The 17,734-nt window shown below is 34.1% G+C and overlaps 2 protein-coding genes across 2 annotated transcripts in view; one reads left to right on the forward strand and one right to left on the reverse strand.

Annotated features, from left to right (window-relative positions):
- Positions 1-8,124, forward strand: part of LOC144566043 (uncharacterized) — a 31,784-nt gene extending 23,660 nt beyond the window's left edge. The window contains exon 2 of the mRNA XM_078315939.1: positions 7,949-8,124. The gene's annotated coding sequence lies outside the window, so the exon portion shown is untranslated. The remainder of the gene's footprint in view (positions 1-7,948) is intronic.
- Positions 1,229-5,263, reverse strand: LOC144566194 (uncharacterized). Its single transcript, XM_078316174.1, has 6 exons — positions 5,027-5,263; positions 4,443-4,504; positions 2,850-3,311; positions 2,530-2,579; positions 2,366-2,418; positions 1,229-1,721 (listed from the first exon to the last, which is right to left on the reverse strand). Exons 1-6 carry the CDS (start codon positions 5,261-5,263, stop codon positions 1,653-1,655), a joined length of 933 nt encoding a protein of 310 aa, XP_078172300.1. The 3' UTR covers positions 1,229-1,652.
- Positions 8,125-17,734: the final 9,610 nt, after the last annotated feature.

Genomic DNA, 17,734 nt, shown 5'->3' on the forward strand with positions numbered 1-17,734 from the left:
ACAGGGGAGACATTAAGAGAAGAAGAAAATAAAAACTGAAAAGGAAAATAAATAAGGCTAAATTCGATTACAAATGTAGCAGCACTCCTTTAAAACTGACCAGGCTATTCTATTTGAAAGAAATCCAAATTTAAAATTGTCTCAATTTGTAAATGTGCCACGGATCTCAGGAGATGTGTACCGTATCTCTCTGGGGCATTTCAACAAACAGTTGTGTCGCGAGAGAGGAGGAAGCTAACGGCTTAAGGAGAAAGAGAGAAGTTATCAGAGGAAGGCGTCGGAGGGAGTGATTGAGGAGGAGAAATGCACAAAATCATGTTTCTGATTCCTGGCCACATCTGCGACAGTGACGTCGGGAGGCACCAGTTTTCCGATTTCCATCCACTTCTAGACCTTTGCACAGTAAAATCAGCAGATACCGAGTTCACTTTGCTTTCTCGTCCATGGGAGAAGGAGAAGGAGCACAGACTCCCATCATTGATCTCTTTGCTTTCTCCTCAGTCGCCCCCATCGCCATAGCAATTGCCTTGTCACCTCCTCCGTCGCCATGGTTCTATCGAAGCAATGGCGACTGATTATTGATCGATTGAGCCTAGCTCCAAGATCGGAGAGAGTGACTAAAAGCTTATCCTAAACAACTGGGGATTTTCTGGGAACTAAAAAAAGATTTTAATTGTGACCAAGTCAAACTTGTTGGCTTTTACGAAACAAAAAGGGCTGAATAAATGAATGTACCAGTACCAGTTCGGTACTGTTTGGTACTGTCAAATTTTCTTGTCAGCATACCAGTCGCTATTTACCAGTCCATTTGTTGTCTTTTCACAGCCCAGACGTACTCATGTCTCCCTGCAGAAGGAATTTTAGTTGGCCGATCCTCAAACTTATTATTATTTTAGCATGTTAGACAACAAGGAACAAAATTTCACCTGAAAATAAATGTTATACCAAATCAAATCCAGCTTTTCTTACTGAGAATGTTTTTTTTTCCTCCTAAATTGTTACAAATTAAACTCCTAAATTATTACAAATTATCACATCCTAAATTGTTTTACTTTTTTGAATCAATACTTCCTTTATTCTGTCTCTCTGAAACAAAAAAATAAAAATAAATATGCAATTAAAGAGTGTATGGTTGGTACAAGGCTGTACCAGTCGGGTCAGAATGACTGGTACATGGCTGTTAGAAGGCTGTCATTTTTGCTGTTTTTTTCTATTTCAAAGACTGAAATTGAAAAATTAATTAAAAATAGTAGAAAAATCCAAATTGATCAAAATTTGAGACTAAACTGCATGAAATTAAATCCTCCATCTATCTGTCATATCTATTTTACCAAAATCAGAGTTTATGTTATCTGATTTGCCAGTTTTCAACAGAAGGGTATTTTTGACCCTTTTTTATGACAACCATGAATGATTGTATTCTTGGGTTGTTCCATGTTCTCAATATTTGGTTAGTATAAACTATCCTATCAGATTGGTGTACAACCACTTGCAAGGTTCTAACTGATTCACCGAAGAAAAAGCCAAAAATGAATAATAGAATTAAAATAGAAGAAAATTGAAATGAAAACAAATGTTACATCCATAAGAAAATCAAACCGATTCAGTTCTTTTCCTTGTTCGCCAAGACTCTCCTCTTCTTCCAATTTTTCTTATGCATATAACTGCAAGTCCAGTGCTACTTTTTCCATGGATATCCATCTGGTATCTTGTGACAGTATCTATAAGAAACCATAAAATATCAGTATGCATGACCTATAACCTATGTATGATGTATGCAAGACACAACATAAAATATCGAGAAAATCAAGGTTTTGTTTATTTATTTTTCATATTACATGAGCTTTCTGTCAATAATTTTGGCAAGGGATTTTACAAGAATGCCCTCATATTTTATTTTATTTGTATTCTTGTCAAATTAAGGACAGTTGAACCTTTCTCTTTTCTTTGAGAATCATGAGGCACTCATGAGATGAACTCATATGGTCACTGTGCCTTATCTCAATTATTTACTTCGATACCCTTTATTTATTTTATTTACAAAACAGTGATTGTGATAACTTTCTTTTAAGAATTTCCATCTTATGAGCATTGCTTGCTCAAAGATTTCAATTATTTCATATGATACAATGGAGGTTATCATCTGATACTCAAACCTCCTACTGTAATGCATACTTACACTTAAACCCTTTTATTTTCTTGTTTTACTATTTTATTATGAAGAAAAACTTATTTAATCAAGGAGAACTCATATAGTACTTTAATTTAATCAATTTTATTTGTTGTACTGGTACTAAGCAAAATACATGCTGTGCATCCATGAGCCACAAATAAACATAAACAAGAGGTTTCATTCGGATAATACCTGGTTCCTCCAAGATTGAAGGTAGTAATTACATATTACATTTTCTTGAGTACCTGGCAACATAATTCAACATTTTCTTGTTAGTTGACTAATTTTATCCCTAAATTGATAAGAAACAACTCAGAGTAGAAGGAAGAAATTTAATTATGAGTAAAGTGCTTCACCAAAAGAGTCGCCGCCTATGTTATGGTAACAATCACCACACGGCATTAGCCTAAAAAATTATTAAAATTATCAAAGATAAACCTACTTACCAAATTGAAGAACACGAAATAGTTTACCGATTAAAATGGAAGAACACGAAATAAACAAATCTCCAAATTGCAACTTGTTCCTTTTTTTTTTCTGAACTAGCAACCCCAAATACAAGAAGATAGAACAAAAAATAAGAACACGTGACTATCGATAATTGTAAGGAAGGCTTAATTTTTTAAAACCACACAAAATCTAAGGAATGAGAGGGTTTAATTTAGGAAAACAATACCAATTTCTGCTTCGAAGGAGAAGAGACGAGAGAGCATCTCCTCTGTCATCCCCTCCGGTAGGTGCTTTACCAAAAGAGTCGCCGCCGATGTTGAAGTCTCCGGCAGCTGAGGAGGAGGCTGATGTGGCACACTCGGATATATATGGGGGAGGAGACTGGCGAAGAATGAGAGGGAGAGACGGAGACAGAGAGAGAGAGAGATTGGGAGAGGCAAAGAATGAGAGGGAGAGACGGAGACAAAGAGATCGGGAGAGGCAGAGAATGAGAGGGAGAGACGGAGACAGAGAGAGAGAGAGATTGGGAGAGGCAAAGAATGAGAGGGAGAGACGGAGACAAAGAGATCGGGAGAGGCAGAGAATGAGAGGGAGAGACGGAGACAGAGAGAGAGAGAGATTGGGAGAGGCCGAAGTTGAAAATAAGAGAGGGTGAGGCACGAAACGAAAATAGAGAATGCAAGCAGCGCTAAATAAATTAGTTTTAGGAACAGTTAATTATTAATAACCGATCCTAAGAGCATCTCCATTGGTGAAAGCCTTTGCAATTGCAAACAATTGAATTGCAATTTTAATTCATTTTAATTTCAATGACTCTACATCCATGAAATTAGATTTAATTTCATTTTGACCGCCAGCGATCTCTTTTTTTTTCGGTTGACCTTTTACTTTTTCTCCGTTGCGTGAATTTCTGTTAAATCCAAATCTACGATCTCTCTCTCCTCTCCACGATGAACAACAGAAGCCCTCATCTCTCTCTCTCTCACTCTCTCTCTCTTTCTCTCTGTCTCTCAATACATATAAAAGAACACAGAAAAATTTAATATGATAATTTAATATGAAGGCTATGTGAACAATCTTCTTAAATTATGTTACATAATTAACAATTAAAAAGTTAATAAGAGAAAGACTACTATGTATGTTGCTTTTCCACACTAATCACACCTCTAGCAATATCCTATCATATAAGAAAAGAAGAAAATGTTTGATCTAGTATTACATTCACAAATCACAATACCTCCTATGCAAACTGCTAGCTAGTGAACAAACAAAAATGTATTGGACAGGTGCATCAAAAAGTCTTTGCATCTGATAACGTATACGCCAACTGGTACATTATATGTTCTTGTACCAGTATTGGCATCGGTTGTACTGGTACAATTCATATTGCTACAAATAAAATGTAGATCTCTGAAAAGGCATAATCAGCTTCACTGACACTCTCTTTCATTTATGATCCTTGTTGTATCCTCCGTGTTGGAACTTGAGCTGCTGGTCTTGATATCGCCCTTACCGTGGCTTCTCCATAGAACTGCATATAAAAATCTGAGATGGAAGCCTTTACAATGATATTCTTTTAACATAAGTTGCAAATTCAGTTGAAAATTCAAGAATAAATTAAGTCAAGGTTATTAGTTGGTATGTTAATGTTAATGCCTTTATAATGATAACCTTACCTGGTAATGTTAATTAAGTCAAGGTTATTAGTTAGGATTTGGGCATCAGAATTATTAGTGCCAGCTGACACTATGTAGCAAGTTCTATTTACTTTGATATACCAATATCAGGAGGTTTCTAAACTATTTTCACCAGAATGAACGTTACCATAGCAATGCACATGTCCGGTATGTTTGTGAGCTTGTTATCCCTCAAAACCATCTCCTGTTGAAAGGGCAAAAAGGGGAAATAAAATATGTGGTCTGGAAATACTTCTCAGGTTCAACAGCATACTGGTATACTAGTACCCCCGAGTAATGTGACAACGAGCAAAACTCAATTAGGTCAGGGAAATAATCTTTTAACTTTATCTTCTTGTTGGTTCTTAATTGAGGATTTTTTTTTTCAATATTTGTTCAATATTTGTTCTGGATTGTGTTTTACTGAAACATGTATAATCTGACCAGAATAACATAATATAAAACTCTGAAGCTTGCCCATCAAACTAATTGCTGGCCAGAAGCATACAAGATAAAATTCTCTAACTTACCATTTTTGTCTGGTACAGATACTGGCATACATCAGGTATAAACAAATACATATTGGTTAATCATTACCATACATATAAATGGCAATAAAAGCAATATCGCTTATAAGATATCAGCAAAAAGAAAGGGGTGAAAAAGAAAAGTACTAAACTTTTGAGGGGCATAAACGAAAAGCTAAGTATCCTACTCACCTCTAGACCAGTGATTGCATTCCACTGTGTGAGGGGCTCGATAGCTTGATCGTGAGCAAATTCTGACGCAGCGACAGCTTTTTAAGATGGGACAGGAGAGAGATGCACTCGTCGAGCTTGGTCAGACGGTTAGCGGTGAGATCGATCTCTTCCAGGATTTCAGGTAGGTTGATGTCAGCCAGATCGTGCAACTGGCAGCTCGTCAGGTGTAGAAACCGCGACTCGTCGGTCGGATTGGTTTCCATTTCTGATCGGAGGAACGGGGACGGGAAAGGGGAGAAGGGGAGAGGAAATTTTGAGCGATGACTGGCAGCTCAAGTTAGCGACGAGCAGCGCAAGAGATAGCGCGATTTGAAGATTTTGAGCGAAATGAAAGGGCCGATGAAAGCTTGCAAATTTTGAAAGCTTGCAAATTTGAGAGAACCTCTGTATCGGTGAAATTAGAAATGAAATTGCGGAGCGGTGCCAGGTCAGCATTTGCAATTGATTTTGCAAGGCGTTGTAGATGCTCTAATTTATTGTAAAAATTAATTTTTATTTATAATACATTAGAATATTAGAATCGGTTGTTTAAAATAACCAATCCTAATAGTGCTAATTAGGATCGGTTATTTGAAACAACGTAATTGCGTTCAGGACTAGAAACATGGGGGTGAGGACTGAGGAGAGACATTTCCAAACCGTGGGTTCCTCTTTCGCGTTGGGTGCTTGTTCAAAACCTTAACAGTATGTAGTAGTAGTACATTTCCAACAATTAATAATAGCATCAATGGTTCCATTTCACAGAAATCTTGCAACCAAGGAAGGATATCAGTTGCTCTTCGTTATTACTCAGATGCGGTTATGTTCTAGCATCAAAGCCTTGAGTCTATGAGAAGTGCGTTATCAACATGCACAAAATAAAACTCGAATGCATTATGTTACTCTACACAACCTCCGATGCACCAAAATATCTTCTGCACATGCACTACTACAGAACATCCAATTACTGATGGCTTGTCAGTGACAGTTCTTGCAAACAACTGTCAGTGTTAATTTTTGGTAGGGGTTTCAATGGGTACACTATGGATCGGATGGGAACTTTTTTATACCCATACTAACATAAAATTAGTCTTACCCATACTCTACTTATACCAATTTAAATATTAGCTTATCATATCCAACCCTTATCAATTAAGATAACCAGTAACAAAATAAATAATGGTAATTATCAAATAAATTGATAACATATATAATTTAATCTAAAACACCTGACAAACAAATATATATTAAATGCATCATGTACCTCACAAAATAATTTTTTTATCACATTATTTTAAATTATATAAAATATTAATTAAAAATGATAAAAGATTGTCTAAATCAACTGTAACATCCTAATTTCTGAAAATATGAAAATTTTATTTGACATGAAATAAAGTGTGTTAAAAAATTACCAATATGAATTTTGAAGTAGAATTACAAACTATTGAATTTCGAAAAGTAGAATTAATATATTTATACATACATATAAATAGTCAAGTAATATTCTATTAGTTAAGAAAGTTATTTAATTATAAAATCACATAAGTAATTGTAGATGTTATTATTTCCATTTTAGTATATTTTAAATTTATTAAAAATTTGTAATAATAAAAAATAATATTTAGATGCCATGTTTTATATCTAAAGTGAAGGAATTTAGTGCAAACTAGTTAATTACTAATTAATTACGTAAGAAGAAAAATAGGTGAATATCTTTTATATAAAATAATTGGCACCTGACTCCACTAATAGTTCTACCACCTGACTCCACTAATAGTTCTACCACCTGACTCCACTAAATGAAACTCATTGGCACTTAATTATTTCCCTAATTCTTTGTTTTGGGGAGGAGACACAAAAGCGGAACCGCCTTTTGTCTTTGGAGAGATAGAAAAACAAAAACAGAGATGAAGGAAAATAAATAAGGCTAAATTCAATTACAAATGTAGCAGCACTCCTTTAAATCTGACCAGGCTATTCTATTTGAAAGAAATCCAAACTTAAAATTGTCTCAATTTGTAAATGTGCCACGGATCTCAGGAGATGTGTACCATATCAATCTGGGGCATTTCAACAACCAGTTGTGGCGCGAGAGAGGAGGAAGCTAACTGCTTAAGGAGAAAGAGAGGAGTTATCAGAGGAAGGCGTCGGAGGGAGTGATTGAGGAGGAGAAATGCACAAAATCATGTTTCTGATTCCTGGCCACATCTGCGACAGTGACATCAGAGGCACCAGTTTTCCGATTCCCATCCACTTCTAGACCTTTGCACAGTAAATTCAGCAGATACCGAGTTCACTTTGCTTTCTCGTCCATGGGAGATGGAGAAAGAGCACAGACTCCCACCATTGATCTCTTTGCTTTCTCCTCAGTCGCCCCCATTGCCATAGTAATCCTTGTCACCTCCTCTGTCGCCAAGGCTAGCAGAGGAATGAGCAGGATATACCTCGTCTTTCTCTAGATTCTGACAAAATCCCACCACGTGCCAGGATGATCCGGGCTCGTTTGGAAGCAGCTCGGGCGGGTCGAGGCCCAATTAGAAGGACGTTGGTCCCACCTGTTAGAAGTGTATCTGTTGATAGTCCGAGAATGAACTCCAGTGGTAAGATTGTTTTCCAAGGGTTGGAAAGAAGCTCCAGTAGTCCTGGGAGTTTCAATGGCAGTCCCAGACCTGTCCGGTCGAGGAATGGAATGGAGAGATCGTACTCGGCTAACGTGGTTCGGATTAGCCCGGTTCTTATTGTACCTGTTTGTTCTTCTCTGCGTGGTTCGACCAAATCTGGTTCTGTTTTTGGTTTAGGCCAGTTGTTTTCTCCCCAGAAGAAGGATTGGTCTGGGTCGGCTCTGGCTCGAACCGCTTCCAGGGCAAGTGTTTAGAAAATGGTTGTTTTGTTGTTTTGTATAATAGGTTGAGTTGAAATTTTTGTAGGAGAAACAGATCGAAAAATTAACTGAATTTTATTTTAGGTTTTAGAAGGTTTTTAATTACTTTTTGTTTTTTTAACCACCAATTGGTTTTGGGTCTGGTGCATGTTTTTTCCTCTCGCAATTAATAGTGTGTAAATATTTTGTTAATTTGTCTGATTTTGCTTGTTGTTAACTTAATGAGAAGATTAATTTCTTTCATATATTTATGAGAAGTTTATTGATATCATCTAAGAATCTAGTTGAATTTCATGCTCTCAAAGATAAAATTCTGACAATAGATAGAAGTTTTGCAACGAAGAAACATAAACTGTGAGGTTAGCTGCCCAATGTGCAACACTCAAAGCAGGGAAAAAAAGGCATACTGGTATGATCACTGTTACAGGACTAGTTGGTACCGGCTATTTGTGCTAAATGTCCAAGATGCAGGGTTGAAAATGAATATATGATGCATTTTCTTTTCTATTGTCCACTGTCAAGTGCATCACAATTGGGACTGAGGGTTGATAACTTACCAGTATACTTCACAACTACATTTAATGCAGTCACAGCACAGATGGATGAAGGGCAAATAATCATTTTTGCGAACACGGCTTGGTGTCGATGGAAGGCCAGGAATGAAATTCTTTTCTCGGCAAAGAGACCCTACCCCTTATCAGTGCTGAAGCAGGTGAGACAGATGGAGGTGCTGGTACAACCCATGCAACCTATACAGGTACACAGTGATATTTGCATAGTGGCTTTATTAAAAAAAAAAATTACTTATTTGAAACAACTTCCAAACTCGAACTTTTTTTTATCTAAAAAAAAAAATTAAAAAACCAACAACTTCTAATCTCAAATTACCATGATTGAAACCAATAATTTTGTTCTCATGTTTTAATTGAATTTTTTTAATGAATCAGGGTAGATGAAATTTAAAGAAAGTTCTTAATAAAATAATGTGAACAATAAAATATATATGTATTGAAACAAGGCTAGCAGAGTTCAATTTATGTCATAGAACATTTATAAGGGAGGAAAAAACAAAGAAAGCAGAGAGATTCTGATATTTTGGAACAGAGTGCAAGGTTAGGCTTTGGCTATAGGTATCCTTTTGTGCAGTTCCTTAATTTCATATTTGACCCTTTCTGACCGAATTCAAACTTTTACACAGCTGAATTTAAGTGGGTTTCGGCAATCCAGATTTGATTTCTTCTGGTAACATATTTTTGCTTGGTACTTGAATAGTTGAATTTAATTGCCTTGTTACTTACCTCCTTATTATTTCATTTTTCCATCCATACTCCATAGGATAGATGTTCTTTTGAGTGTATTTTTTTTTTCCAAAAATGTAAGATGGTGTTGGTACGTAGGGTGTTCATCAGGTCCGGTTTAATTAATTTTAAACCAAACAGAGAGAGTTCGAATTAAACGGTTCGGTTTTTCTAGTTAAATGGATCAGTTTGGTTCAATTTTGAAACTTGATAGACTGAATTAATCGAAAACTTTAAACTCATCGCCGTCCAAACCAAATATTAAAAAAAAATTAAAAATACGACATAATATTGCTTGATTCGATTAAAAATCTTAAATTGAACCAAACAAATTTTTTAAATCCATCTTAGGAAAAATCAAAGAATAACAAAACAAATATTTATTTTTATTTTTAATCTTCTTATTTTGGTTCAATTCCAACAATATTTCCATAATTAAATCTCTAATCTCTAATCGTAATTTTTTTCTTAATCACACTGCATTCCATTTAAATTCTTCAGAGTATTAGTCTCAGATCTAGTAGTCAAGAAAATGCTCTTTAAATAAGAGACTAAAGATGACATGTTCGAAATTCGACCGAGGATCTCTTTTAAATTTTTAAATATTTAAATTGTTTACCATTTATGTTTTATCCAATAAATTATTTAAATTTAGCCTTATTGAGATTTGCATTTTTTTTTTTTTTTTTTGCAGGAGGCCTACAGTAATAGTCCCAAATTGAACTTTTAGATAGAACCTCTGCTCAAATTAAAACTCGAGGCAGTTTAGTTAAAAATGCTTTTATAATTTGACAAGTTTATTTGTAAAAACAAATTATTAGTTTTGTAATGAAATTGGTGGGTTTACCTAGTTACACTTTTGTCAAATTATTATTTTTGACTACTTTATAGTATTTTATATCATGCTTTATATGTCATTGTTTTTATCACTACTAATGTAAATTTATTTTTAGTATTTGCGTGAAATAAATCTATATTGAAATCATTCCTCAACATTCAAAATTTATAATTAGTTTGGCGTAATAAGATCTTTTCCAGCAAACTGCACAGTTTATTCCCAGGAAAAAAACAAGAAGTTTCATATTCTTAAAATCAACCGGGTAATTTCGCATTTTTTTGTTAAAAAAAAATATGATCTTACTTTTAAACTCAGCTCTAGAAGGTATGCGGAGGGAGGGAAAGAAAGAATCACTGTGCAGAGGTTAGCTTCATTCCAGACCATCTTTGCTTGATGGTTTCACCTACTTTAGAAGAGAAGAACCAGAGCGGAAGAGGTGAACAAGCACTATTCGGAGGGAAGGAAAGCTCAGCACTATGTTGATTTTTGGCGACTATTTTCACTCCTAAATCGGAGTGTAAAATGACTGTGCGAAGGTGAAACTCACCCCAATCTCTTCACTTCCCCTTACATTAATGAGGTTTCATTCTCAATTTGTGGAGCTGCATTATTCTAAAAACAATAAGTGTAACTCTTTTACCTCCTAATTCCACATTGATTTTTTATTTCTTGAATAAAAGTATGCCATCATTTGGTTCATTCTTTAAAAAAACTTACATGTCCTGTTTGGATTACCTTAATTATAAATCTTAAACATGAAAGTGATAATTTTATGTTTATTAGGTTGATGTAGTTATTTTTTTTTCAAATATTACATAAAAGTTTAAAATTTTGATGATTAGTTTTTATCTCGCCTCCATCCTTCGACTTGGTTGATTGAGGCAGAACTTGAAAATTTAAATTGAGTAGCTGAAATGTAAAATAAAAAATGGTTGTAGTCAGAATTTCAACTCAAATCTTTGCAACTACAGAAAATACACATTTAATGTTTTATGTGGGAGACTAAACTATTTATAATTTTTTTTTTTGTTTAAATTATAGATGGCTCAGAGCTGAAGAAACACCCTGATTGAACTCAAATTTTTTTTGGGAGGAAGGGTAAATATTAATAGCAACTCGGATTGACTAAGAAATGCTGAAATGATGTTTGTATTAATATAGAAGCCGGCCTATAAAATTCTTAACGGGCTTTCAGAGAGCCCAGTATACTCTTTAACTATTTACCGGCCCAAAAAAGATAAGATATAGAGAAACAATGCTTGGTTTGTTACAACTTGAATGGTATTGTTTTATATTTCTAGCAACAATTCAGTTCCATTTTTTTCTTCTACCATTTTCTTAGAAAGAAAACTACAAATCATTTATTTTCAAGCTTCAAATGTAGCACTGCACTTGTAATATGTTGCAACTTGCTAACAGAAGTTAGTATAGAATGATATCTCTACTTATTGTCCTGGATGCTTTTAGGTGATTGAGGGAACGAGAAGGTAATATACATTCTTTTGCTTTCGAATGAATTCTTTTCATCTTTTGCTTGTTGGCTGTACCACAAAAAGTAATATACATTCTGCCTGGACAGAGAGGAGGACAAGTGCATTTGCGCAAAGGGCAATATTCGAAACATGTTTCAGTGGCTAGGACTCCACACGTTTCCTTCAAAGAGAGGGAGAGAAGGGAACTAGAAAGAGACAAAAAGTGATCGGAAGAGAATAATAGTACGTACTGACACAGTTAACTTTCTTAGAGGCCAGGATCTTCGTTAGTCATTAAAAGCCCACCGAAATAATGTCAAATATTTAATTATGTAATGTAAATTCTGTTGGTGATCAATACTAGCTATGTATTTTAATACTACAAACTACAAAGACAATTTACTATTTCTAATCCACTGTTGTAATCAATTATTTATATAAGACATACCGTTATTTACTTCTCGGCTAGTTGTATGGCAATCAAATGGTAAGTTACAATTTAGATCAATGGAATCCTTCTTAAAATATAATATCACATGATGAATCAGTTGTGAAGCTCAATATATAAATATTCTATCCTATATATATTGCATGGATATGGTACGGGTATCGTATCGGATACGATACGATACTGATATGGTGATACAGCAATTTTCAAAAATCTCAGATACAATATGCCTATTATATATTATTAATTCAATATTTATATTATATAAATTAAATATCAAAAAAATTGGATAAGGTATTTTACATAAGTTATTATATATATATATATATATATATATATATATATATATATAGAGAGAGAGAGAGAGAGAGAGAGAGTTAGGCTGGGGTGCTATGGATAGCATAGTGGCCTCTATGCTACGGCTCAATATTCGAGTTTTCAAAATCCAAACGGTCGATCCGAACCGTTCATCTTATTCTCCATATTAATATCTGCTTGGAGACCAAATTTTATAATTTTCTGATTTTTTTTACTATTTATTAAGCCACTTTGAAAATCGCTAATCCAACGGTTTTACTGTTTTGTGCAGCCACCGTTGGATCAACAATTTTGTAAAATACTTAATAAATAGTAAAAAAATTCAGAAAAATGTAAAATTTGGTCTCCAAGCAGATATTAATATGAAGAATAAGATAAACGTTTCGGATCGACCGTTTGGATTTTGAAAACTCGAATATTGAGCCGTAGCATAGAGGCCACTATGCTATCCATAGCACCCCAGCCTAACTCTGTTCTCCATATTAATATCTGCTTGGAGACCAAATTTTATAATTTTCTGAATTTTTTTATTATTTATTAAGCCACTTTGAAAATCGCTAATCCAACGGTTTTACTGTTTTGTGCAGCCACCGTTGGATCAACAATTTTGTAAAATACTTAATAAATAGTAAAAAAATTCAGAAAAATGTAAAATTTGGTCTCCAAGCAGATATTAATATGAAGAATAAGATAAACGTTTCGGATCGACCGTTTGGATTTTGAAAACTCAAATATTGAGCCGTAGCATAGAGGTCACTATGCTATCCATAGCACCCCAGCCTAACTCTATCTATCTCTCTCTCTCTCTCTCTCTCTCTCTCTCTCTCTCTCTCTATATATATATATATATATATATATATAAGATACAATGTCACAACGACAAAGTTAAGTAGCTGCAGTGGTTGAGGTGCTGTCCGATTTCCCTCATATCCTCAGTTCGATTCCTGCTGATCCGAGTAGAGAAGACTGTATCGGTGTGTGTCAACGTGTGTCGGTGACCGTATCAAAGTTGGAAAAGTTGGACGTATTTGTGAAGGTGGTAAATTTTTCAGTTGTGTTAAATACGCAATAGAAATCCTTTATTTGATTGCAAAATATTATTGCTACTCATTTCATGCTGCGGTACGTTTGGATGTATTGAGAATAGCGAGAATAGCTAGCTATTCCGAATAGCGTGTTCCGATCCATCCAAACATACTCAATTGCTATTTGGAACAGCGAGAATAGCGTTGTTCTCGCTATTCTCGCTGTTCCAACAAAAAGTAGGAATAGCATTTGTTGCAAAGAATGCATTCAAAGAATAGCGGCTCTATTCCAAAGAGTGCATCCAAAGAATAGCGGCTCTATTCCAAAGAGTGCATCCAAACAACATTTTAGCTATTCCGAATAGCTTGAGTTAGCACTATTCTCTTTACCATGCTATTCTTATTTGCTATTCTCAATAGTAGCTATTCTAGAATGGATTCAAACGCACCCCTAGATTTAGTTGCATTTAATTTATTGCTGCCATTTTTTTTTATTGTGTTAGATTCACATTAGTCACCTTTATTTGATTGCAAAATCTTATTACTACAGAGAACTTGGAATCAAATTATAGTTGAAATAAACAAACAAAATTGCAACCAAAAAATAGTTGCGACTATATTACAACAAATCCTTTGGCAAACTGCTGGCCACAAATTTTCTCGGTTAAAAAAAATATTTAGTGCAACAAATTTATATCTATTGCAACTAAAACTTTGATTGCCCAAAATAAAAAATGTAGTTCGTTACTTCGTCATCTTACTTATACAAAATTTAACCTCTTTTTTTTATTTATGGGAGAGAATGAGTACCATAACTACCCGGTTCGGGCGGAGAATATAGAATTTAATGGTTGGTCTGAATATGTTGAAAATTCAGTGAAGGGTTATGTTCAAAGTCGGACTCAAACTGTCTGATCCGTGTCAAAATTCTCACAAACAATATATATTTATTGAATCATATAAACTTATTATGTTAAAATCCTTTTACACGAATCTCAACACAATTTAGACAGTTTAAGCATGGCTTTGGACAAACCCAATCCCTTTTAATTAAGAAGGCCATCTTAGAGAAAAAGTTAAATGTTAGCTAATAAAGAATTATTAAATTAATAGAAACGTCAATAATACAAAAATGGGAATTTATATTCCTTTTATTTTATCAAGTTTTCTAAAAGACTGGCTTGAAGAACTTAATATGTCATGGTCAGTTTTATTAAGTTAGGAGAGACAAATCCAACTCTACTGTCATGGTCACAAAATTATATAATAATTTTATAACATGTGAATTTATCTGCCCGATTCAAATTAATTACATCAAATTAATTCATCTCTTTAATTATAAAAAAAAATCTGACCTAATTCAAATTAGATGGAAAATTTACGGCTTCATTTTGTAAGTATGGTAGCAATTAGAAAAAAATATATATAAATTTGGTTGAGAAGTGAAAGAATATTTTATCTGAAAAAATGTATCTTGAATGGGACAATTAATATTCATTAGTTTTCCGGCAAGTTTTTTTTTTTTTTAGTTGGGTCCACAATTACTTTAATGAGCTAATTAATGAAGTATGAGAAAGTCAATGACTATTTAATTTGACAAGACGAGTCATGCGATATTTTTATGAAAATGCTAATTAATGACGTATGACGACACAGCTTAATGTCATAAAAGGGTGAACATTATTCCAAGATCTAACAACTTTGTTTATTCATTAGGACAACAAATTTCAATTATTCCCAGATCTAACAACTTTTTTTAATTATAATGATTAGCATGTGTAATACTGTCGTGTTTTGATTTTTAGTAGATTTTATTTCTTAAGGATGTATTTTTCTGAAGGATATATTGTGAACTCTTTTGTTTGTTATGTATTATTGCAGTTCTTAAGCAACAATGGGCACAATATGGTGCAGGTGGAAGTATTTTCATCCCTGTATCTATCAACTTAACGAAAAATAAACACTCTATACTTATCCATAGCCTATAAGATTAAAAAAAAAAACTTTACTCATACCCATCTTATCGAATGTGGTACTGGTTAGGTAAACGAATAAAAAGGTGCCATTAATTAGATATATATCGGTCATGAATAAAACCGTATATATCCAATATCATCACGAAATAGTCTTTATCCATATGTATCCTTACATGTTATGTTAACAAAAAATATTTACTCTTATCCGTATCCGATAAGCTAATAAAAAAAAACCTTACTCATACCCGTCATATTTAATATGATACAGATCAGGTAAACTGATAAAAGAATGCCACTGACACCCCTACCAAAATCATGAGCTCATGACCATTTTATAATCACAACACAACATGCACAATGAAAAATAAAATAAAAAAGAGTAAAAATACTATTTCATTTAATGAAAACACCAAATCCATAAAAACATGAAATTTACTCAATGTATTCCCAAACATACAGTATTTTTAACATAATGATACTGAGAGTAGACAACATACATTAAAACTAAAACATAACGAACAAGGGACACACATGCAAACAAAAAAATAAATAAATAAAAGGAACTGAATAGAAGCAAGAGATCGGAAGAAGCATTTTAATTTTATATAACCTTATCAGTAACATGCTCTAGATTAGGAAAGTTCTTGAGTTTTAGGCATTGAACAACACACACTGTGGTAAGTTGTGCCATAGCCTTCGGTTTTACCTCCCAAATCTCCAAATTCTCCAAGTTGAGAAGTTCTAAAAATCGTAACTGTGGAAACCTATTTGCGGAGCAAACCATTTTCTTCCCCATGTATGCACCATCTTGTAAGCTCAGATGTTTCAGAGCTTGTAGTCTTTCTAGCACGGACATGGGGTCTTCCTCCAAACCAGACTTGATTAGAGTGAGCTTCACCAGATTTGGTGGAAATTTAATATTATCTATTAACAGTTTCCGGGCATTCCATTGTCCCTCTAATTTAATGGACTTCACTGTCACAAGATTCGGTAAGACCCTCAAGTCAACAAATTTTGATGGTATAATATCACCTATAATTTCCATCGAGAGGAGATTAACCATGAGACTCAATAGGTTATAAATATGTTTCCAGTATGGATTTGATTTGGAGTTTGGTTTGTCCCTATTTGAAAGTGCTAACTTTCTAAGGTTGCTCAGGAACTGTGGAAAAATTTCTAGCCACGACTCGTGAACCGCAACTGTTTTCAGGATTTGCAGGTCATCTATCTTTGCTGTGGAGGGTGGGCCTTTAATTTTGGAGCTAGGGTTGACATATACATGACGAAGTGTTTTGATGTTCCATAGAGATTCAGGTAGGATATCTATGTTTGTATCTCTAACATCCAAAGTTTTGAGATCTCTCATCCTCTCAATATCATTAGGAAGTTTAGATATATTACTACCCCTCAAGCTCAAATATCTTAGAATATTATTGGAACTAATGAAACTTTCTATGAATACGGAATTCCTCAATTCCAACACGTACGGCAATAATTTGATTTTTCGTAAAACACTCGTATCGAAATCATAACAGACTAAAGAATCGATAGTAGAATAGTCGTTTTCCTTAAATTCCTCCCCCGTGTACTGTTTCTTGTCATCATTATAAAATGCTACACGCCTCAGGGATCCCATTTCTTCCTCTTTTGGATTGGCAACCAAAAACTCTTCCTCGCGGGATTTTTTGATGCAAAATTCATGAATAGATTGACCTATTCGGCAATATTTGACTGCGCCTGTGATTGATCTCTTTGAAACCCAAACTAATGACCTGCAAGCAACAATGAAAAAAATAAACAACAATTACATATATATATAAATCTAGATGGACATGACCTTTTCTATCTATAAGAAATTAAAGAGTCAATTTACGTAAATGAATATAAAATTTCTTTGTTCTTGGCCTGGGAGTGTTGTTTATTTCTAGTTGGTATTGTGACGTTAGAATTATACCAGCAAAAATTCAGTTTTATTGATGAACTCTTTTTAGGAATCTATGAGCTAATTTTTTAAATAGCAAAAATCTAATTAAGAAACACAGGAAAAAACAATGCAGCGCTAACAATAACTAACCTATAAATTATAAGACCGAATGACAATTTTTGAAAATATTGAGAATACCTTTGAACAAGTTCCTCGAGGTACTTGTTTGCAGTCTCTTCTATTGTCTCTCCATCCTGTGGATCAACAAAATCTTCAGCAATCCATATCTCTGTTAGAGACCTTGCAGGAATCTCATAATTCATCGGGTAACATGCTAAATAAAGAAAGCATGGTGTGAGAGAGATAGATAAATCATCATAGCAGTAGGTATAAATGTCCCACATATAATTATCAGAAGCACCATTGTTGGACTCTTTGATCTCGACCAAATCATCTTTCACCCTCTTCCATGTGTCGTAGGCCATTGGTTTGACCGAAAGGAGACCCCCTAT

This window comes from Carex rostrata, chromosome 1 (assembly GCF_964058835.1).
Source record: "Carex rostrata chromosome 1, lpCarRost1.2, whole genome shotgun sequence".
Taxonomy (NCBI): domain Eukaryota; kingdom Viridiplantae; phylum Streptophyta; class Magnoliopsida; order Poales; family Cyperaceae; genus Carex; species Carex rostrata.

Excerpts from the sequence above, each read along its gene's own strand:
- LOC144566194 (XM_078316174.1), bottom strand. The coding sequence starts at position 5,263 with ATGGAAACCAATCCGACCGACGAGTCGCGGTTTCTACACCTGACGAGC. Across the intron at positions 3,312-4,442 it reads ATGTGCATTGCTATGGTAAC|CGCTGCTTGCATTCTCTATT; the intron begins GTTCATTCTGGT and ends TAATTTATTTAG. Across the intron at positions 2,419-2,529 it reads CATAGGCGGCGACTCTTTTG|GTACTCAAGAAAATGTAATA; the intron begins GTGAAGCACTTT and ends TTATGTTGCCAG.